Here is a 23,895-nt window from a genome sequence, read left to right as displayed (position 1 = left end):
TTTTGGAGAGCAAATTTTGACTTGCCTTCTCCCCCTTCCTCAAACAGCCAGACTGAATTCTGAAGACAAGCTGTGTATATGTACTGCCACATATAGCACTGTGCACTCAGACCCTGCAGTAGCTTTCTTAAGATAAATTTACAAACATTATTTAAAAAAAAATGCTGGGAGAGTAAAGAAAGTAAATGCTATATATTAAAGACTACATGGATAAATAACGCCTCTGTGTCCTTCCTTCCAAAACCAAACAAGAGCAAATCAGACAAGCTCACCCCAAACCTTCTTCAGAAACCTTGCAATGCAAGCACTGGTCCAGACCGTAACCCTTTAAATTCTGTACAAAGCAATGTTTCTTCAATTCTGTAAGCCCTGACCAAAGGGCTTGAGGGTGCTGCCTGCTGTGCCTCACTCATGATAAAACTTCTGAGTTGTTAAAGCAGCAGCAAACACATCGAACTGTTTCCAAAAGGAACCCTCACACCTTGAATTACAAAGCTTACCATTTGCCTTTTTTGTAAAGAAAAACAGCAATTTCCTTGTGCAAGCTATAGCATTTGATTCTGGAGTGAAGGCTGTACTGAATTTGACAGGACAAAGGACTTGCTCCCAAAATGTTTTCTTAGCAGTTCTTGCAGTGGAATATTTTCCGACAAAATATGAGTGCTTTTCTCTGAATAATCAGCTATATCTCCATTGAGGAAAGGGCAATCCCTTTATAGAAAGCTTCAGGTGTAGACTATCAAAGAATTATTTTATTTAAAAAATTGCTATAGAGGCAGTTGGCCACTGCTTAATTTGAAAATACCTAAGACACCCTTGAAGCACAGGTGTTTTCTGATCTGTGTAAAGTTCCCTCTGACTTGCAGATTCCTGCACTTCCACAGATGTTTTGTTTTGAGGAACTCGCCCCAGCAACGAACAACAGGTATCGAACATTTCACTAATAAAAAAAGTCAACATTAAAAATGGCGAATTGAACACATACAAATAAACATAGGCTGTGTAACCTTGGCCATTTCATAGTACAAATATTAATAACAGGAAAGACTGACATTGACCCAGCAGCATATACAGCAGTGACTACACTGGATATACCTGACAGTGAAGGTTACAATACCAATCATCAGGTCTTCTCCATCCTGACAATGCCATTTACAACAGTATCTCTTCAGTTCTGCTTCGCTCTCCTAAAACGGATGGAAATAGTTATAGCAAATTGTTTCTTATGGAATCGCTTGGTGTCTTTACAAGCCATTTACATTTGAAGCAGGATCCATGGTTTATAGAGTATTCTAAAAGTACCCATGTAGGCTTTCATATGGCATTACACTGCAAAACAAATCCATAATGTGTGAAAACCAGGTTTATATCAACCTGCAGAAGCCAGTTGATAAAGTTCATGGACCAATTCTTAAAATCTAAGCTATAAAGAGAATGAAATGTATTAAAAGATTTGAGGTTTATAAAAAGTAACCTTTTTATACCATATTTTTACTTTACAAAAATATTGAAATAATTCATGAGTTTTTCACTCTGCACCAGCTTTAAAAAAAATACTATCAAATTTTGACTTGCACCTTTAATGCATCTGAAAGCACCATCAGGGGATACTTTTAACATAAAGGAGGATACTATTGACTAGATTTAGGGAGGTATTTAAAACCCAAAAGCTTGCAGCAAAAGCACTCTATTACAAGAGATTCAACGTAATTTTTAGACATATCTGGACACAAGTCTTGAACAGGCAGAAGAGGGTCTTCCACATAACTTGCTTATATTATACTTCGGTGAATATACTTACTAAGAGGTGGCTGAAAGCCTTTAAAAGACATCACTTTCACCTTGGGTGGGAAAAATCAGAGCTGTCTCTACATGTTGAGAACTTGACTGGTCTTTCCTGCTTTTTGTTCTGGTAGGGCTCGTGCCACTTGTTATCTGTCCCTCAGGCAATATCAACCTTGCAGTTAGACAATGTTTGGCACTAGAAGGGTATGGCATGTCACAGTCTCTTGTCACCCCTGCATACATTCACACACTGAATCATGCATTCTGAGTCCTGAAACAGAGAAGTTTCAGTGTGTTCATCTCCTCGTAGTTTCTTCCGAAATATCTGAATGGGGTCCTCCAAAAAGTTTAGAATACGAAAACTATACTTCCCTGTGTTCTTTTACATATTTTTTTTTTTTTTTTGCAAATTGAACACTGAATCATGATTATCATTTAATTTACATCACTACGTGCTAGAGCTCCTTATTCCTCCTGAAAACCAGAAGTGAGCTGCATAGGATTTCTGTTGAAAGTAACATAAAGAACTGAAACTGCGTTTAAAAAGACTTTGAAATTCCACAGGAAACAAACAGCTCTGGTAGTATTAATGTTTATGACCTAATTAATCAGAATTTAGTTTATTTTCCATTGACAGCCTTACAAACATGACGATGTGTCTTTTTAATTAAGAACTATTTTGCAAACCTGTTCTAACCTGAATGGTTTATTTATGGGAGTATTGAAAACTTCTATGCTCCTATTTTTTCCCCAGAAAACAGTTTTCATAACAGCAACATTGAGTGCTACCGTTTTGTTATTTTGAAAAGGGTTTTTTTTGTTTGTTTTTGCCATTGATTATGCAAATATCAATCATTCATTTCTAAAATAAAATGCACTACTGGCTCAAGTTGAAAGCTCTGGTCAGAGCCTTCCTATTGGTTTCATTATAAGTACTGTGCAGTCAGAGTTTCATAGCAGCAAGGAGTCGTGGGTGAGTTTCCCCAGCTGAAGTAACTGATCTGTATGTGTGGGCCAGGGTTTGGGGTCTTTTGAGGCTTTCAGGTGCTGCTGCTGTATCAGTGTCCTGCAGACAGACTGCACACAGTGGATCAAATGATAATCATGATGATAGCCAGACTAAGAACACTACAGCTTGCTGCTCTACTTGTAGTACACAGTTTAGTTATTCCTACAGCCCTACTGTCAACCCTTAATTTGGACTGTAATGTCAGAGCTTCTTCAAGCTGTGTTTTTGTTTTGTTTACAGTGTGGTTTCATATTCCAAGCGCTCCTGGATAAGGGCATCATCTTTATACTGTAGCCGTGGAGGAGCAGGGGAACATTCAAATGCTAAGATCGCCTTCCTCAGGCTCCTGTCCAACACGTGTCTCTCCCATGCTGGGTACCTGTTCCTGAACAGATCGATTTTAATGACAGACTCCTCAATCCTTGGTGGCCGGGATGAAGGTGTGGATGGTGCGGTGGGTCTCACCTGAAACACAGGCACACACCCATCCCTCTCTGCGAATTTTTGATCCCGCTCGCTCGTGACACTCCGGTTGTTGGAGATGGACCGTAGAGTGTTTGTTGCCACTTCTGGGGGTAGGGTGAAGGCAGCGGCAGGGTCCTCACAAGCACAGCTTGGCGACTGCCCAAACCTTGGTCCGTTGGGGTGAAAGAAGGCATAGTACATTAGCATAAAAACAATGCCCGTTAAAAAGCTGCTGAACACTACACACAGTGCTGGTATGGCAAATGCATCAGAGATTGGTGGGGCCTTGTACAGATACCAGAGAGCACTCAAGGCGGTGTTTTCTAAAAGGATCACAAAATAGTAAATGAAAAGCCTACAGCGTGTCCTTCCTTCCTTGACATTGAACCAGCTGAAGATATAGATTATCCCAACAACCATGTCGAAAACTATCTCCTCCCATTTAGTGATGCAAAACTCTGTCTCGCAGTGGACGATCCAGAAGGTCATGATGCACCAGTGCAGCACGATGAAGATCCCAAAGTACAGCTGGAAAACCGAGGCAAACAGAGCAAAAGTAATAACCCTTGCTGCAATTGTGAAGAAATGCCAGCAAAACTGGATTATAACAGCCATATAACTGATGGGTTTCTTGTCATCACGGGAGTCACGAAGGGCCTTTTGGTAGGAAGCCAAAGCCCAAGCCAGGGATACAAGAGATGCTGCAGCAGTAAGACCTAGGAGAAAACAGGAAATGCAGTTAAGGTGTAATGAATATATCAGCATTTCGTTGAAACTGGTGAGATCCTTGCTGCTTTAAATGCGCTTTTCCCCACTCACATCATAAAATCTCTTACTTCTCCTTTAGCTCAGCTAGCACTGAGAAATGGCCCTCTACTGCTGAGATTTCATTCCCCTTATAAGCACACTGGCATGTTGGATACACATGGACAAGAGTGGCCAGCAAACTACACTGAAACACTTGTCTAGCAATTTTATGTTTGAAGAATTCATTAATTCACAACTGAGCAAGCCGGGAATAGGTGTCTCTGTCAGCTGTGTGATTTAATAGGACCCACTGTGGTTATTGTTTTAAAGAAAGACTATAAATTTTCCAATTTTGATAAGTCATTAAAGAAGCCTAATATAAAGCAACCAAGTCTTTCTAATTAAAATACCAGCATCATATACATATAAACTAAATCAATAGAAATGTAAAAAGCATAGATCTAAATTTTTGAAAGAAATTAATGTAACTCTTGTTATGTCAGTTTAAACTAACAGCCTTACTCTTGCTGAGGGAAAAATATTGCCCATTTTGATATTTCCACCACTTTTAAATATAATTTTAATAAGTAGAATATGTCAAAACTTTATTTCCTTCCAGTTGGAAATTAAATTGATTTTATAAACGTTGGAATTTTCTACTGAATTAAAATTCTGAGTATAGATCCTCCTAAAGTAGGGAGTTACGACTGTTCATATAGCCATTCTGTCTCCCATATATCACAGAATTACTTATTTATAAGGCCCTCAACTATAATATTTCTGGAAAACCTCTCAAATATTTTTCACAAAAAGAATGCAATATAAAATAATTTCTCATGAGATTTTCAAACTTTTTTTGTGAAAATAATTCCTATTCACTTGAAAATAAAAAAAAACCATAATTTTTTTTTTTAAAAAAAACTTTATATGCTTATTTTGAATGTGTATTATTCTTTTTTCCTCAAGTGAGTTTGATTGTTGTTGGTAGATAAACTTAAAAAAAAAAGTCGCTTTGCAACTGAATCTAGTTTTTAAACTAATCTGTTACTGCCATACACTACCAGAAAAATACTTTACATTCCCATTTAAGAAGTGATATAGTTCAGCAGAATTATTCAAATGCTTAACACTTACATAGCATTCTGTTAGAAATGAATGATAATTCTTCTTTACTAGAAGATTAATTTTTATTTACTTATGACTCATATCAAGCTGCTTTGCATGGAATGGGAATTCAATTGACATGCAAAACCCCAGCCTTTTCAGTGTATTTATTATTTAAATAAAATGGCAATAAATAACATTGTATACAGAGGAAAAATGTATGAAATATTTTATACTTAAAACTGGTTTATTACCAAAGCAAATTTTATATACAGTTAATGAATGAATTCATAAGTCTCAGCATCCCAGACTGAGAATTTATTCCTAGGCCATTTAAAGATAATGATGCTTCAGCTTACTCTATTTCTAAGCAGTTCTTCAACTTTGAACTAGTTATTGAAGTAAATCAAACTGAAATGAAGAAAACATTTCTTTTGTTGTTGTTAAAAGCTGTTTAATCATTTCAACAACCTCCGGTTCTGGATGCATAGACAGTATTTTTCTTCCCTGTTCAGTAGCTTTCTTTAAAAGCTAACCATCAAAAATGTATTACTCAAATATTATAAATTTTATGCAAATTTTGTTAATACAGAATGGTAAATACATGTTGCTATTCACTTTTGAAAAAAAAAAAAAGTTTATTTTAAACCAGAAAGATGTAGGTTATGGATATTATTATACCTGATTTTGAAGGGGAAAAAAAAAATCTATTTAAGCAATCCACCTGGCTTAACACATTAAGATTTTGCTCAGTAAGTGGTACAGAGGGATTCATTGCTTTCAGGAGGGATTGTGTTTGCCAGTGTTTTTCCCTCAGTCACTGGCAGGGTGCTAATTATGTTGTGAGCTCCCATGAATCCATGAATTTAAAAAACCTTTCTTTTAAAAACAAAAATAATAACAAATAATCAGCAGAAATATAGAACAAACTTAGGATTCCAGGGAGAATTTTTAATAAAACTTCATCATTTTTCTTCCCACGCAGATGCCTGCATGCCAAAACACCAATGTTACTTCTGGAATCCTCCTTCACGGAAGGAATAAACTATCAGCGATGAAGACAGGAAGAAGACATGGTATAAATTATTATTTTCATTTCTGACATGTATATTTGCTTTTCATGCTGGGCTGCCTTTCAGTGACCATTATCTCTGGAGACAACACTTACAGCTGAAAACATAAGTTCTCGTTTTCCTGTAAGAATGTTTAAGTATTGAAAAACCACAGTTCATTTCCCTTATGAAATGAAAAGTTTGGAAAGGTAGATGAACAGGATAAAGGATAAGAGAATCTTTCAATACAAATGAGCCACTCTGAGCAAGAGCTCAAAAATAGCAGCACAGGAAAGAATAATGTGAGAGAGAAATCCATGTATTTTCTTTGCAAATCTAACTTTAGTGACCTCACACGCTCCCCCAGAGGTTTGCAGAGATATCATCAGTTTCGCATTAGGAGGTGTAAAATCATTCAATAATGCACACAGACTGTTCCAAATAAAATGTTAAAATTCGTAGGAATTTCCAGTATTCTAATGCTAATTAATTCATAGTCATTGTCTGGAACAGAAAGAAGCAAGTACAATAGCAATGTAATTCTGTTATTTAAATAGTCATTAATACAGAAACATCCTTTGCTTTTACAGAACAAACTCAGGGATATTGGCATACAGGAGAGAAAAGGACACAAGGGAATGGACAAAAGAGAAGAACTGCCAGTTAAAGTATTATTTATCTACTCTTGTGCTATTGGCAATGGTGTTAGGGATACAGAATTAAGATAAGGCTAAATGCTTCCTGGGCACCATCCATTTTTTTTTTTTTTTACTGATGAGACCAAGCACTAAAGAATTATTAAAAGTATAATTAATAACAAAAGCAATAATGCAAATGGCAGTTTGCAAATAAAGACATGTCACTATATAAATAATTCACTGGGAATGGTTAGAGATAAAGTGAATTATTGTAGCACTGAATGGTGAATTCATTAATTAGAACATATTGATGCATTTGCTGAGTATGTGTTCATAGAAACCTCTTTATCCGTATTTCAAAATAACTAAAATAAATTTCTGTTACTAGCAAAACAAAACTTTAAAGGCATTAACATGGCACCAGGAAAAGAGAATAGAATGTCCTATAGACCTAATGGGAAACAAATAATCTGTAACAATGCAGGTGGTTTAACTTCCGCAGTCAGGAAGGCTTACTTGCCATTCAGAAATGCACAGAGAAGATTGCACTGTGATCTGTGGAGCCACCCTTCATGAAGAACGAGCATCAGCTTTCCTGCTTGCTCAGCTGCAGCCTCCACACTGACCCTTCAGGTGTCGCGGCAGCTTTCTGGTATATTTGACAGTCTTGTATATCAGTCTTGTATTTAGAGTCTTGATCTTGGAAATTAAGATTAACTAGCCATTCTCAGTGAATATATACTCAAGAAACTATATGGTCATCTGTTACAGACTGTTAAAAGTCCAGGAAAGCAGGAATTCTGTAAAATGACCTTGGGAAACATGAAAGCATGTTCCTGTTTTTCCCTTTTCTAAAGCTGAACCTTTAAATTTTTTCCTCAGTATACGATTTGGTCGCTAAAATTCTGTCCTGAAGAGTCTTTACTCTTTACAAAAACAGGCTTTGCACAGGAAAAGGATCACTCCACCTATTGCATCAGGCAAATTATGCTTTTGTTTGTTTCTAAAATGGACACCTGAAAAACTGGTGTTTTTCACCAGCAATTAGTCAGCAGTGTACCTACCCACCACTAGCCTTCGTAGCTTAGCCCATCAACAGTAGTCTCAATAGTGAGACTAGCCAATAAGTCATTGTATTAGGACAACTTTCTGTCAGAAACTAATTAGAATCTATTTTGAGTGAAAAAGACAATTTAACCTCTTTTATTCTGTTAACAGTTTGCATTACTTAATTATATTATTTGTATAAAGGAATGACAACTTTGTAATTACAGATGAGATTCAGATGTCCTTAAGATAGCGCACTTCCTGTCTGAAAACAAAGAACAGAATTGCCTTGATTGAATTATAATTTTTGCTTCCTTCCCTGGAAATGATTCATTTCTCCATATATAAGAGATGTTCTTGCCTTTTATAGGGCGTGTCATATCTGTACTGGTACTTTAAATATAATACATAATACACTGCAATGAGCTACAGCTCATTAAAGACAAGATAAAAAAACACAAACACAACGTTCACAAGTGAAAGCAAACATGTATGAGGGAAAAGAGAATGTGTACAGAGATAGGTACAGCCACAAATGTAGTATTATTTCAAGCAAGCTGAAATAGCTACAGGAGAGCCGATGAAGTTCTCCTCGACTGTATTTGTGAGAAATCTGACTGCAATGTTCATGAGTAATTCAAATAGAATTGCTCACAACCGATAAGGGTTTTCCATACTACATCTCTGCTTGGCAATTCACAACTTAATTGTATGCTGCTGACACCTCTGCCTTTGCATTATTGTTCTCCCAAACATGCACAATTTATTTAACCTTGAGGAAAGCAATTCAATGTCTAAGCAGCATATATGATTTATTAGTTTGTATTTTTCTCCCACTCCCACAATATAACTTTTAGAATGGTGCGTAACTGAAAAAAAATACGGGTCTCATTCTCACACTAATTTTACCTTACTCCTGATTTGTACCTGAGAGAGTAAAGGCATATTCAGGTTCATAAACTACATTTTTTTCTAATCATATCAGTCCATAAATCCTATACAGAATAAGTACAGAATACCTCAGGTCAGCTGAAAACCCTATAAATGAATGACCTGATCAGAGAAAGCGCTTCTTGACATTCAGCCTGGTTTCAGAAATCAAACTCCTGCCAAGTCTGTCTCTGCTTCATCCTCCTTTTTAAACTTGTACTCATCTCGTCATTTACAGGAGTAAATTAAGGTAAAAGCAGGAATACCAAATGCAGCAGGACACCTGGGCATGGAAACATTGCCTGGGGATCTGGAACCACGAAACATTTTTTAAGAAAGCCTATTTTTACGAGGTTCCTACCCAGCTGGAGAAGTGACATTATATGTATCCAAGCTTCCAGCTGCTTCTCTGAACCAAAGCAAGGATCTCTAACATTCCTCAAAGGCCTCAATCCTGTAGGAAACAGAATATCATGACTGCATCCCTCCAGCTTCAGAAAATGGCTTGCTATATTTACACAGTTTTTGCCATGCTGCTCTGCAAGTATAGCCACAAGCTATAGTGCAAGTTCATGTGGAGGCCTTGCAGGCAGCTTGACAATAGTCTATGGGTTTCCACACTAATTCTTTTATTCCCATACACTTTTACGGCAATGTACGACGTGGTATACATACTGTGCTTCCACATGTGGTTTAGTACACAGGACGCTTGGCATGCTTCAGGGGCAGCTTTTGATCATATCAGGGACTGTGTGTCCAGGTTCTCAGTATGTGTTTCATGCTCATGGGTCTCACTCCCTGACCAATATTACGAGATGAAACGTAAAGATGAAGCTTACTTTTTTATGCTTTCCTATGATCTAAAAGGATAACAATATAAACTCTTGCCCTCACCTAGGTTATTTCTTTGCTTGATGACTGCAGATGTAGCCTGCTGGGGTAAGCTGTAGTACTGTACTGAAGTATCCATACTGGAATCCATCCTTACAGCCTTAAGTGTCTGTCATCAGGTTTCATAGTCAGGGACATTTCATAGTCAGGATCCTTGCTGACACTGTTTGCTGGCACACTTCTTTTTTCAGAAGAGGGGAGCACCGCTAAGTTAATGTCTGCAGTAGGTCCAACCCCTAAAGTATGTTGTATGCTGATCTTAACATATCTTTCTGTACTCCAAGTTTTGTGGCCTTGTTGTCCAGGGTTATTCTCCATAAGCACGTTGCCAAGGTAATCCTATTACTTTCCCACATCAGCAAGTTTGTCTTACATTAGCTGTCCTAAACCATAGCCAAAGGCTTTCTGTGCAATTGAAACAAGCTGCTTGAGGTCAGAAAGGGACTTTTTTGTTCTTTCTTCAGGGCCACTAGATCTGATCGTGCCCAGATAGAAAAGGCACCTTACTGAAATTCTCCACTTCTGTAGTTTTGCCTAGACTGTTTGTTACCCACAAACATGGGAGTGATGGTGTCTGAGAATGCATCTCTAGTAGTTCATATTTCCAGAGTTTGCCACAGGCTGCATTCACAACTGGGGATATTCAAGGCAATATAGATGGTTTCATCAGTTCATCTGCCAATGTTCGAGTTAACTTTTTCCCATTGCATACTGGGGTGGCGTAATGCAGCATAAGGGATGACAGGAACTCTTCCTTGTTGAAATGTAAGTCAGATTTATGCCTGATATTACTTCTCTTAAATGTTACTTAATGCTTAGAGAACATGCTAGCACACATAGGAATAATTTCTCCCATGATACCTTTCAGCTGCTTTCTATAGATACATCTGGTGAGACAACTTCCAGCTGTTTCTTTAATTTGGCTCTCCAAAACATCTTACCTTTGCCCTGGAAGTCTAGAAACATTCTACATATTAAATGTTACTGTCAACCTTACTCATTTTACCTACTCCTAAATTTTTTCCAGCGGTGGTTTGGACTCTGTGTAGAGGACCAAAGTCAACTGACAAATATTTGGCTTATTGTACGTACCTTTAGCAGATTCTTAAGAGTCTGTACCAGACACCTGCCTAATGATTTGCCTCTTGCTGCACTCAAGGTCATATCCATCTTGGCAAATCTAACTGTTAGACATCCTTCTGAGAAGCTTCTGCTGAGCAGCAGTCCTGGTCATAGCTTTAAACAGGTCTACAGCTGAATGATGGTCATAATTTTACTCCAGTCTAACATCAAGAACAGTTTCCCTTTGACTCTCCCCCAAATCTAAACTAAGTCTTTTACCCAAATTTTGTTGTTAATATCCCAGGAGTTCTTTTGGAAACTATGAATAAAATCTACTACAGATAAAGAAAGTCAACTTAGCATGCAGGGACCACAAGAACCATAAAAGTTGGACCTCTCCTGTCTTTCAAGAGACAGTAATTCAGGCCTCTCTTTCTCCACAGACAGCTAATGATGAAAGGGTTTTGGGGCACAATAACCAAAAGCTCTGCTACCTGCTCATCAATCTGTAAAAGTAATTGACTCTTTTTAGATAATTGAACTGAAGTCACACTGCTGGAATATGCTAGCTAAGGCCAGTTACTAGCTGAGTGCGCATCCTGGTGATCCTCCCTCACAAGTATATTTTCCTAGTGTTTATTAGTTTCTTGTTCTACTAAAGACGTGTTATATTTATAAATTACAATTCAGGGCTCCTTATTAGGCCCTAATCAAGTCCAGTCCTTCACAGGCAGTGACAACTCTCAGGTACTCATGTATGGCATGTAGTCTGTATGCTGCCAGGCTTGGCAAGACAGCATGAGATCATTTCTCCTATTAGGAAGCTAAACTTAGACTTCTGTACCTTCACAGCTAGACTCCTTGCCTGTTAGGTAATTTGGTATCTTTATATTCCAGTGAAGTATGTGCAGCATAAACATACCCACTGACTCCAGGCTCATTTCCATGATTTGTACGTTTCTTCTTGGCAAAAAGTGCTTTTGATGTCTTGTGGTTGCTGCAAGTAGCTTGTAGTAATCAAGGGATTATCTGGAGACTGCAGCAACCCCAAGCAGAAAAAAACCCCTGCCATTTCCTCTTGAGGAGAAACAACATCATGATAACATAATGCTAAGCTAAAGATAGGGCACCATCTATGGGAGAAGGCTCCACCTGCACTGCTCGGTCCAATGCACTGCACATATGAACACCTTCCGTAAAGTCAACGGCAGAAGCAATACCACTTCTCCCAGCTGCCCAACAGGAGAAAAAGATGCAGTCTACTAGACACATAAAAAAATCCTGTTGAAACGTAAGTTTTGAGGAAACGCATTTCTGTCTATCCACATTTCTGTGATTTTACCTTTATTTGTCTGTTAAGCTTTTATATCCTTTTGCTTATGCAACTTCTGGAAAAAGTTTCTCTTGGCATATTACACTGATTTGGAGGAAACAGGCACACAGATTTTGCTCCATGGCTGCTAACAAGATCAACTGGAATTCTTTTATTGGAAACACTTTGGAAAAATATTCATCAAGTGAAAAAAAAAAAAAAAAGATGTACACAGTAAATGCCATTTAGATGATTTCAGTCTTTTATGAAAACAAATGATATTTTTTTCTTTAGAAATATGCAAATATTTAAAAAAAAAGACATTGTACTTAGTCTACAACAGCGTACGAGCACGAATAGGGAGAAAATGAGTATTAGTATTTGTTTCTTTCACACAGTCACTGTCATCACCTGTGCCAAGGCCTGTATGCCGCCCTTCCCAGCTGACAGCGCAGCGGCCTGCCAGGCCCCGGCGGCTGCTCGGGGCCGCTGTGGGCACGCACCGAGCCCATACAGCAAAAGTTGGCAGGAAAGTAAACCTTCAGAATAACAGCTCTGAAAGCAACACCACCAAAGCCAGGACTAAACCAGTACACGATTTGGAAAACAATCCGTTAAAGTGAAAACATGGCGGTGCTAGAAACAGTGCTGGTTTCCTAATCGATTCTGCGTGAGACTGTTTTCTAACGCACTGGGTGTCGGTGCCCGGGAGCTGGCAGCGGGGCGGCCTCTGTGAGGAGAGGCCAGGGCCTGCCCCGTGCCAGACACAGCCGGTTCCAGCCGGTTCCAGCTGGTTCCAGCCAGCTCCAACTGAGCCGCTGCAGGGCGCAGCTGAGCCCATCAGCCAAGATGGTGGTGCCTCTGGGAAAACATTATTTAAGAAAGGACAAAAACGCCCAATAGTCAGAGGAGGGGGAAAAGAAGAAAGGGAGAACAGCAGCGTAAGCACCAGGCTGAGAGGAGGAGGAGAAGGAGAAGGAGAAGGAGAAGGAGAAGGAGAAGGAGAAGGAGGAGGAGGAGGAGGAGGAGGAGGAGGAGGAGGAGGAGGAGGAGGAGGTGGTGCTCCAGGCGCCCGTGGGAGAGGACCACGGCGGAGCAGGTATTTCCCTGCGGCCTGTGAAAGACTAACGGTGGAGCAGATATCCACCTTGCAGCCCGTGGATATTTCTTGAAGGAAACTGCAGGCTGTGGAGAGCCTGCACTGGAGCAGGTTTATCCTGAAGGAACTGTAATCCTGTGGGAGGGACCGCACGCTGGAGCAGAGGAAAAACATGAGGAGGAAGGAGTAGGAGAGGCAAAGTGTTATGGACTGACCGCAACCCATCGTTCCCCATCACCCCACGCCACTCAGGGGTCAGGAATGCAGGAGGGAACTTGAGGCTGGTAAAAAGAGGATGCAGGGGTGAAGGTGTTGTTTTAATTTGTCTTTGTTTCTCACTATCCACATCTATTTTAACTGGCAATAAATTAAATTAATCTTCCACAAGTCAGTCTGTTTTGCCCGTGATGGTAATTGGTAAGGGATCTCCCTGTCTTTGCCCCAACCCACATAGTTTTTCATCCTATTTTCTCCCCCTGTGCTGTTGAGGAGGGGGAGTAGCCGAGCAGCTGGGTGGGTGTCTGGCTGCAATCCAAGGTCAACCCGCCATATCCAATGATCTCACTGCAATATATTTTTGCATGCACAAACCATACATGTGGTCATTAAAAAGCAATGTTCAGGCTTCAGGGGCCCGGCTGTATATGCTCCTTCCAGGACTAGTCAAGAAAAATACTTCCTTGCACAGGGATACATGGAAACATACGTCAAACTTCTGTAAACCTTCCTTCCTCTGAAAAGTGTCCTGCTACCTGCTAAGACCCTACAAGGCATTGGTGACCTCAAAGAATGGATGTTTGAGAATATCAAAGCTGCCATGTAATTTCCTGAGATTTAGTTAGATGATGTGGGAGCAGAATGGCTGAATAGCCAGGATGACTGGAAAGTTACTACAACAGCAGTTTTTCTAAGTCTATAGAGAACAGTATAAATTCTGGAAAAAGGAAGGACATATCAACATCTGCTTGTTTTAATTTAACGCAGTCACAAAAAATTTACTATCTTCTCTTTTTTTTTGAGTGAAACGCACAAAATTCAATACTTCAGTGATGTGTTTCGTAGAGATATATATATTTAAAGTGAGATAGAATGATAACAATCAGTCAGTGTACAATACAAGGCACAAAGCTTTGCCTCATGAACACTGAGTGAATCCCATACTTGTGTTGCAACAGGCGCATAAGAATTCAAAAGTTACAAACAAGGGAGAAAACATCCTTCCAAGGGGTATTTACCTTCACTTTAAAAATGCACATTTTTTTTCCAGTCTATTTACCTATGGTTTTCAGCCATTGATTTGGCTGAAGTTCTGTAGGGTTCAAACAACTTCAGCGTAACATTTTGTGGACCTTCAGAATTTTAAAAGCAAAGGTTTCCAGGACATCAGTTTTTCACATAGAACCCCTCAGTACCTTTGAAATAGTGTAATGTTGGGACATCCTTAAAGATGTATTTTTTTCTTTCTTTCTTTCTTTCTTTCTTTCTTTCTTTCTTACTTTCTTTCTTACTTTCTTTGTTTTGGGGAAGTATATCTCCTCCCCTTCTCAATATGCAATGGTACTATAGAGATCAGGGTATAACCTACAAAGAAGACTTGATGGTTAGTGGTATTTCCAAGTAGTTGTTTTTAAATTAATAGAACATATGTGTGTCCAGTTACGTAAAGGCTAAACGCTGGAGAAGAAGGAGATGTGGACTTTGAAAGTCCCATCATATATACCCCTCAGAGTGAGGGCTTAAAACATTATTCCTGATAGCTCTAAGGGTCTTAATCATCTGTGTGGCTAAATGAATATCCATAGAAATGTCAAGAGCATGGACAAAGCAACTTTAAAATAAATTTTAAGTATCTGAAGACAATTTTCCTAAGGCTGAAATGAGCTGGTGAAAGGTATATGTTCCTACTATTAACCAAGCTTTCTGATATGTTTTCCACCAGCATCCCACAAGCAAAACAGCTTGAAATGACCATACTGGCTGTAGCATGGTGGAACATATCAGAAGTAGTACCCGGCGGATCCAAACTGTCTCTTCTAAGTATTTTTTTCAAGAGATACTGGATATCAAAAAATACACGTAGCAGTATCACACTGCCTCTAGAAATGTCTGTTGAGGATTTGGAAGAGGAAGGTCTAAATCAATATTTCAAATACACCAGAGATTGATTTATTTTTTTTAGATATTGCACTAGCAGTGGCCAGCATCCAACACAGAGAAAACTAGAAGCCAAGACATGTTTTGGCATGAAAAATATCCCAAATACCTTATATGAAGTCTTATTACAAATCAATAGCATGGGACCAGGTCACTGGCAATGAAACACTGACTCCATGCAGAAAGATAGCATGGGGCCATTACTCCCCTTAAATCTCCTTAAGCCATAAGTTTAGGATTGGCTTTCAGTGGTTCATAGGCTCGTATTGGCTTTCTGAAAGGGGATAAATTTCAGCCTCATTAAGCAACTGATATTTCTCCCACTTGCACATTAAAGTCATTCTGAAGTTAGTACCTTATTTGACACAATTTGTCTAAGAAATATTTTGTATATATAGCATTTTTCTGTGTTTGCCTTTTAAGCTTCTCTAAGCTTTTCAGCTCTGAAGAGGTGCTGAGGATAATGACTGATATGTTGCTCAGGGACAAAAGGCAATTAGTATCACTCTGAAAAGGAAATCGATTCAGCATTTGTGCAATCCCTCTTAGCAGAGGGAAAACTGGAGCTGTTAGTTTTGTCTGCTACATGATGCTATTTAAGTTTCCTCTGGATCAAACTGAAATGCTATAGTTCTCACTCTTTGTTATGTTTCTTTCACTTTGAAAAACTTCAAACACATTTTCACAATACTTCATTAAATAGACTTATTTTTCTGTTAGTGGAAAAGCAATCACTAACCTCCTCTCCCCCCCGCCCCCGCCAAAGAAAATCCATAGTTTCACCTACTGTGCAGATAATGTAAATTGAAGCAAAGTCTAACTAATTGATTTGAAGAATATTCAGCATATTCTGGGAAGTCTGGAGATTAATTCTAGTTCTACCTCATACCTAGCTTTGGATTATCTTAGACATCATGTTTATATCTTTGTCTTCAATATTAGTTATAAAGCCATTCATTATCAGTAAGGAAGCTCTACAACTATATCTCTACCTATCTCTCATATATCTAGAATATGTCCACATGATATACATAGGTAAATGTCTACACTTTATATGTACAGTATATTTAGATTTATATACTACATACAGACAGATAAATTGGCACAATTTGAAGCCTCCAAGAAAAATAATGAATCCACATTTCCTCTGAAAAGCTTTTTCAATATTTATATGTGGTTTGTGCCAAAAAATTGCACCTCATTCCAAGATTAAATTAATCTAATTTCAATTTCTGGTGCTTGTCTAGAAGATTGAAAAAACTTCCCTGGCTCCTGCTATCAAACATTTGTTTCACGTACAAGTACCCACAGAGGATGATTGAATTACTTCTTCAACCTTTTCCCAATATTCTGGGCTGATCAGTCCCTTAAAGTCTTATATCTAAATGGTTAATCAATGGCCGCTGGGACCATTTTGTTCACCTCCTTTGAATTTCCTTCAGTAGCTCCATCCTCCAGGAGGTGTGCGTCACAGAACAGAGCACAGGCTTTCAACAGTAGTCTTATTGGTGGTGTTCACAGTGGTATGTGTCTACTGTGTATCTTCCTTCTACAGCCATGGATCAAAATAAAGCTCAAAGCCACAACTTGACACTGAGATCTCACAAAAAACCCTCTCCTCTCTGCTGACTGCTGTCCCATCTTCTGACTTACTGTTTTTTAAGACAGAGTTTTTCCCATCCTATAGGTGTAGTCTCTGTTTCTGATTCTCAAATACACTTTTCTGTATTAAAACATAATTAGCTGGATGTGATAATTTTGACCAAATGACTCACATCAACCTGTGATGGGAACCTGTCCTATGGACTATTAACTATGCTCACATCTCCGTGCAAAGCCTGGAAATGTAACCAGTCACTGGAAACCCAGCCAGCAAATATTATGTATCATCATTCATAATGCTATCAAACAAGATGAGAGCAAGGATAAGTGTTTGGTAGGTGCTGCTAAGCATTTCCTCATTCTTTCCTAATTTTCATATCCATCTAGATGACAGCTTTCAGTTGACTTGGTGTGAGCCCTACTCACTCCTACTTCAAGACCTCATAAGATTTTAAGTCCCATGAACTTGAAAAAAAATAAATACATTATTCATTATAGTTGTTGCCATCATTCTGACTTGTAAGCTTGACAAGGAAAGATAACAGGTCTGGGTAACAAGACCTAATATTCATGAAACAATTGTTTGCAGAATTCTACTACCTAGCCTCTAATTCTTTGTTATCTGAGTATGCAGTTAACCTTTCAGGCTAATCTATACTTATTTTTTAGCTCTGTGCACCTTTTCTTTTATCATTTTAAGACTTTTTTCTTTACTCATCTGCACATCAGTCTGCTCCATGGTAATTTTTAAGAATGATCAAGTGATTTCGACAGAATTTGACACAGAAATAGATGTCTCAAAGATACCAAGTTCTGTAAAGTTCAGGGAAAACGGCAGGTAGAGAAGGGTCTAAAGAAGTGTTCCCACTGAAAGGAAAGCAGACTTCAGGCATTTTTATGCCTGAATTTCAGGCATTTTTATGCTTTCAGGCATTTTTATTCCAAGAGCCAGGGACCAATTAGTAAGTGAATAAATATGTTCCTGGCAGCTGGCAAATCCACATAGATATAACTTTGAGCTAACCTCACCAGATATTGCCTCTTACCCCTCCAAACCCAGGGTCATGAGAGAGAATTGGGAATAATGTAGGGAGTGAATAGTATAGTGTTGTAATCCAGGGGATCTGAGGAAAAACGAGATACTTTGAGGGCGATGATTAAGGGCAGGGTAGGAGTAGGAGACACTGTGTGAGAAGGCTATGAGGACATGATGTGTTTATTCCTACAGCAGGGATAGAAAGAAGCCAGTAGGAAATAAGGGTTCATTATTTTTGCTGCTTGAAGAACCTATGGAAGTATATTAATAGGCATTCTACTTTTCTGGAATTCACCTGCTTCTCCAATATTTTTTTAAAAATGAATGTTTCAACATCTGTAGACATCTGCAGTAGAGTTCTCCAAGCTGGAGACAGTATAGTTCAGGCTGGAAATAGAACACAAAGAGGGCCCCATAACTGGAACTCAGAGACTCAGATTATGTTTTAGAGATTACTGAGCATCTACCTAAAGAGCAAACAAACGGGTACTAATTTTACAGCAGTGTGACTTTAAATCAGGTTCTCTGCAGACACAAAGGGGGAAATGGCAGTCAGCTGCATACCTAATATTTACTTGATTTATTGGTTTGTTGATATGGTGTGACAGCAAATTAGCAAGGCATTTTTTCTGACACTGAAAATGATCAAGAAGTTATCAATTCCCATCACTGGCACATTTTTACAAACAGAATAACAACAACAAAGCATTCAATCTACACTAGTAACCTAACAACACTAAATATTTTGATACAAAAATTCAGTCTTTTCTCAACAAGAGCACTAGCAACAACTGATAAAAGCTCAGAAGTAGTAGCTCTAAACCTATTGGTGAATACACCACACCAACAAAATGCATCCACTCTGGTCCACCTTAATCATCCTGATTTGGAGAGGAAAAAGGATAGATGTACCCACAGTTGGGTGGGCATGAGGAATATGCTATTTACCTTCAACTTTGGTAGTGGTTTGGATGTGCAACAGTGAATGACTATTCATTCAGCCTGCAGAAAAAAAGCTTACCCCTCCTACATTCAGGGAACTCATCTCTCTCAGTCAATTAAAAACATAGCTATTCCTTAGAAAACAGGATTCCTAGAAAGCCTTCTGAGCCATCCACAAATACTCTAACAAACAAAGAATCAAAACCAATACCATGACAAACAAACATCACATTTCAAGATTTGAAAGGTAATATGGAAATACGCTTCAAAGAGTTTACATTCCCCATTTTAGCAAAAAAAAGTGTCATGATCTATTTGAGTAAATGATGTTCCACAGAGAGATGAAGTAAATAGGCAAAAGCTTGTTTTATAATCACAGTTCTTATTAGAGCAAATGCAAAATAACTTTCCTCAAACACTCAGGTACTGGTGGGAAAAAAATATTTCACGTTAATCAGAAATCCATTCAGTATGCATGTAGAATGTCTCTACAAGTTTTAGTGTTAGGATACCAAAATAAGCTATATTTTGAGGTATTAATATTTAATTTGAACCCTAAGCACTTTATGGCCTGGTTATACCCTAATGAATTTAACATTTTTCTGTTACTATTACTGACTGGTTTGGAACAATGTATTATGGATATTGATGCTCGCTTAGGAATAAATGCAACACTCTTGCAATAACCAAGTATCCTTAAATTATTAATATTACTATTTTCTTTCAATTTTAACCTGATTTGGGAGGCAGGAGACAGACTTGACAGATATGAGTACAAAATTTAGAGATTTTCCTTATTCTGTTTTTGAAAAGTAAGGTCTATCAAGGTGCAAGAGTGTGAGTCAATTCATGCTTTCTCAGATAGTCAGTGCTTCCTTGTCCTCTCGCCAAATAACCGCCATAAGGGATAGCTTAAACATCTCATCCATTTCAGTTCTGCATCTTTTCCTTCCAGTGTTTTTGCCCCTAAAAGTCTTCAGCATCACCTGCCTCCCAAGTGTTCCCTGGGACACCTCCCATTCCACTTTGTCATCTGCAAGGTTTTCAAACTACACTTTCCCCAATGCTCCTCATATTTCTTGCTTTTCCACAGGTTTCCTAGCTCCTATATTTGTTTTCCACAGAGGTGCTCCGAACCCCCTGCCCTGCTTCCTCCCATCCCACGCCCTTCTCACCTGATGTCTCCACAGTCCCCATGGCTATCCCAACACTGGGACAAGGTGCCCAGGCCTCTGCTTTTAGATACAACACCCTGATGACTGGGACATTGAGACAGTAGCTGTCTGGTTCAGGAATGTGTGGTGGTCCACCATAAAACCTAGACAGCTATCATCTCATGCTCCCTTCTCTTAGCTGCAGGCTGTCCCAGCAACTCACTGCTCTGGTGCTCTGGTGTCCAGCCTGTACCTACTCACTGACAGGTTGTACCTATTTGTTGTTCTTCAGCTCTTCCCCCCACGTCAGCTTTTCTGCTTTCCTTAAACATCCAGTTCTTTCAAAATCCTATTAAACAACTTTTTTTTTTTTAAAGAAAAAGATCCTCCTACAGCCATGAATTCCATAGGAAACTAATATTCTTGTTAATTTTAAAGAAAGTGTTAGTTTTATTAACTGCTTCATATTTTAATATGAAATATCATGCTGAAGACAAAGGTCTGCTTGTGTGAGTAACTACCAAGTGAGCAAGGGTATTCACTGCTTCTTACTTTTTCCAAAGCAGCTGTCATTATCTAGGGCATTTCAATTCACTTTATTCTGTTCTGACTACCGCTCCTACTTGCTGAATTATGTCATCAGAACAACCCCTGCCCTGTGCTTCTATTCGTTTTTATTACCTCTCTTTCTCATAATGACGTGAGAAAAACCTGAATACAATAGTCAAGTAATCAAGGTACAGTTCCGTAGAATGCAGGAATATATTTGTAATTATTTGCTGTCACATTGTATTTCTGTCTGCATTAAAATAATTTATGCTATTCACAGAGCATCTAGAACCATAATTTCATAATTTAACATTAAAATAGATAAAGTTATAGGCATGATCTCAATACACCCTATTCTCAGTGCAATTTCAAGAGTTCACAAACTGCATATCTCAAAGGCTTATAGGAAACATGAGTGATGTTCATGCAAAAGATGTGTCTGTTGATATTTAGTTAGTAAAACACATTATTTCTGTCCCCAGTATAAGATTCCCTCTCCTTTGTCCGTGCTGAAAAGGTGACAAAATTTCCCCTTATAGCTTCCATTGTACTCCTCTAAGCTCTTCAAGCTGAGCAACATATTAGCTCCCAGAATGTGCATGTTCCTGCGAATGGGACATTTTAACAATGCTTTGCAGATCTAACACCTTTTCTCAAAATATTTTCGTATTCTCTATAGTCATTACATTATTCTTAAAATAGCTCATGAAGAATGTCTGTATAACATCCATTTGCCTCATGGATGAACCAGGGAAAGAGGAACTGAATGATTTGCCTGAAATATCAACGTACAAAACCTTTTCAAGAGGAGGAACACAGGAGTTTTAAAGCAGAGCCTATTACCGTAGCCAAAAAGAATATGCCTTCAGTGGCACCTCAGTACCACTTCACAGCAGACTCCTCAGCCAAATTTTCAAACAACAAATTAGCTGTCTGCATTGGTACTGTGCTTATCAGTGGACTCGAGCACCATTGTCCATGAGCCAGCATTACAATCTGTGCCCGCACTGCAAAAGCTGGCTTAAAAGCATAGAGCTGGATCTTTGGAAGTTTGTTTCCTAAGAAATCAGATTACCAAAAAGATAAACAACTTGTATATTTGGGAAGCCAGCTGAGTTCCACTCAATCTACCAAAAGCAACTGGGCTTTGAAAATAGCTCAAAGCAGCAAGGAGAAAATGTTTTCAAAACAGCCTTCAACAGTACTGGGCAGTGACAGGGATTTCATTCTTACAAGCACATGGCTAGAACAATTACAATTCAGAACAACCACAATCAGCTATTCTCAAGAGCTATATAAATAAAACCATCTTATCAACTTAACAGCTTTCTACATCCTAGATCAAGAAGTGCTTAGTTTATCTTCCTACAGCTGCAGGTGAAGTTCTGTGCCTGTGCTCACCTGAGACAGTGTTTAACCACTATCTTTCAAGCATACTGAGAATGCCTGCCACAAACACTGGCACGCCTTTCAGTGAGTAAGACAGAAATTTTCTTGGAGCTTTTCCAACCTTAGATGCCATTCACAAGATTATCACAGCCGTGATAGATTTGTTCAAGACCACATTTGTGCAAACAAATTTCCAGTGGGTTTCATGCTAATTCACTGGCAATAACTGTTAGATGAACTAATTCTTCTTAAATTAGTTCTACAAAAGTGTAAAATTTCAATAGTTTTCCTCATCTGAAAGAGACTCGAGGACCCAGTATTTACGAGCATAAATTCTGTGGATTATTAGAAGAATTTGGTTCGCTAAATCCTTATGAGCCTTTTGAAAATGTCTTCTCTGATGTACTTAGTACAAATACTCAATCAAATGCTGTGACTTGAATTTATTATTTCTGGCCAATGGCACATTCCAGCACAGTCACATCTGGTACTTCTGTATGTGTTGCCATAGGGTATATACTCTGCTGTTTAAATAGCAATTTAATAGCAGTGCTGGCTAAATAAGGATATTGGCTTAAATCCATATTTTCTGAAATCTTCAAGATGAATGGAGGCAAAGATTTGCTATTTGTCTTTTAAAAATTCTTTTGCATTTTTAGAACAGAAATCAAGTAGCAATTTTATTGGCATATTTGCAAGTAGAATATTAACAAATTTCCCTAACTCTATAAAAGCTAATGTATACTAGGTATCACCAACCTGAACAGAATTATTACTGTATGGTAATAATGTCCTCAAAATAGAAGTCTATAATGTGAGCACTTAAGCTCACATAATGAATGCCAGGCTATCATACAATTATTACTCTGCACAGTATATAATTACAGAAACTGGAGAATATTCTGGGCTTGCAGTTTCTCTATTGTTGGACTGTTTGGTAAACTTGACTGGCAGCTTCTCTGTTAATTTTTTTTTAACCAGCAGGGAATCAAGTCATGCAGTCATTTTGAGTGACAGCTAAAGAATACTGACTAATAAGCGAACACCCTACACTGCATTTTAAAAATGCAAACACCATCCAGAAGAAAGAATTGAAGTAGCCAATTTGTATAATAAATGACTTTGCTAGGCATGCATGATGACAGAACTGAGGAAAAATGGGATGCCAATCCAGGTGCGCTGCAGGCAGCAGGCATGCACAGCACAGGACGCCTTTACATCCTGAAAGGCAAACACCGCATACCTTGGCTAAAATGCCAAATAATTAAATAAATTGTTAATATAGTTAGTTTGTTCATTTTTTGCTTCCTGGGATGAAATTAATCAAAGGACCCTTTGCACCTTTGAAGACAAATGCTTAAATAATCACATGTATTTATCATAGGAAATGTAGGTCCTCAGCCCTCAGAGCAGCTGGAGAATGGAACGAGGGAGTTTGCCAATACCTTAACATGGTATAAATTATAGCAGCTTGAAGGTGGCTGTCATTTGCCTTTGCTGCCGACTGTTTTAAGGGACTATTGATTCAGCTGATGAGCTTTGGAGGAGTGTAGCCACGTTGCCTTTCCCAGGGCCGTGCTCTTGGCACAGGAGGGAACAGCTACTCACCTTCCAGAGCATCAGGGAATCATTGCATACTGGAAAGCTCTCCTGCAGTCCCTGGCTGTGAATTAAGGGCTGCCCTGTGGTGGGAGTGATTGCCTGTGCTTGTGAAATAGGTCAGCCTGCCAAGCAATGCAAGGCTCTTCCCTCAGTTACAAAGCATCAAAGCCCCAGAAAACCATCTAAGCTAAATGTTTGAGAGAGCAGAGGGTAACGGAGGGAGGAAAAAAAGTGGAGCAAAGGTTTAATGGGTTGTAAGCAACTGGAAAACAACTGTGATTCTTTCTGTGAGGAAAAATAAGGCTCTCCAGAACTGCTTTCAGTAC

The 23,895-nt window shown here is 38.7% G+C and overlaps 1 protein-coding gene across 1 annotated transcript in view; it reads right to left on the bottom strand.

The window, feature by feature from the left end:
• Window positions 1-3,028: 3,028 nt before the first annotated feature.
• The window catches only part of XKR4 (XK related 4), a 231,340-nt gene continuing 210,473 nt past the window's right edge, over window positions 3,029-23,895 (bottom strand). Inside the window, exon 3 of the mRNA XM_075705898.1 lies at window positions 3,029-3,975. Within this exon, the coding sequence (XP_075562013.1) occupies window positions 3,029-3,975 (947 nt within the window). The remainder of the gene's footprint in view (window positions 3,976-23,895) is intronic.

Source organism: Pelecanus crispus, chromosome 2 (assembly GCF_030463565.1).
Source record: "Pelecanus crispus isolate bPelCri1 chromosome 2, bPelCri1.pri, whole genome shotgun sequence".
Lineage (NCBI taxonomy): Eukaryota > Metazoa > Chordata > Aves > Pelecaniformes > Pelecanidae > Pelecanus > Pelecanus crispus.
The sequence above is the reverse complement of the archived record's forward strand: the minus strand, read 5'-3'. Positions and strand labels throughout refer to the sequence as shown.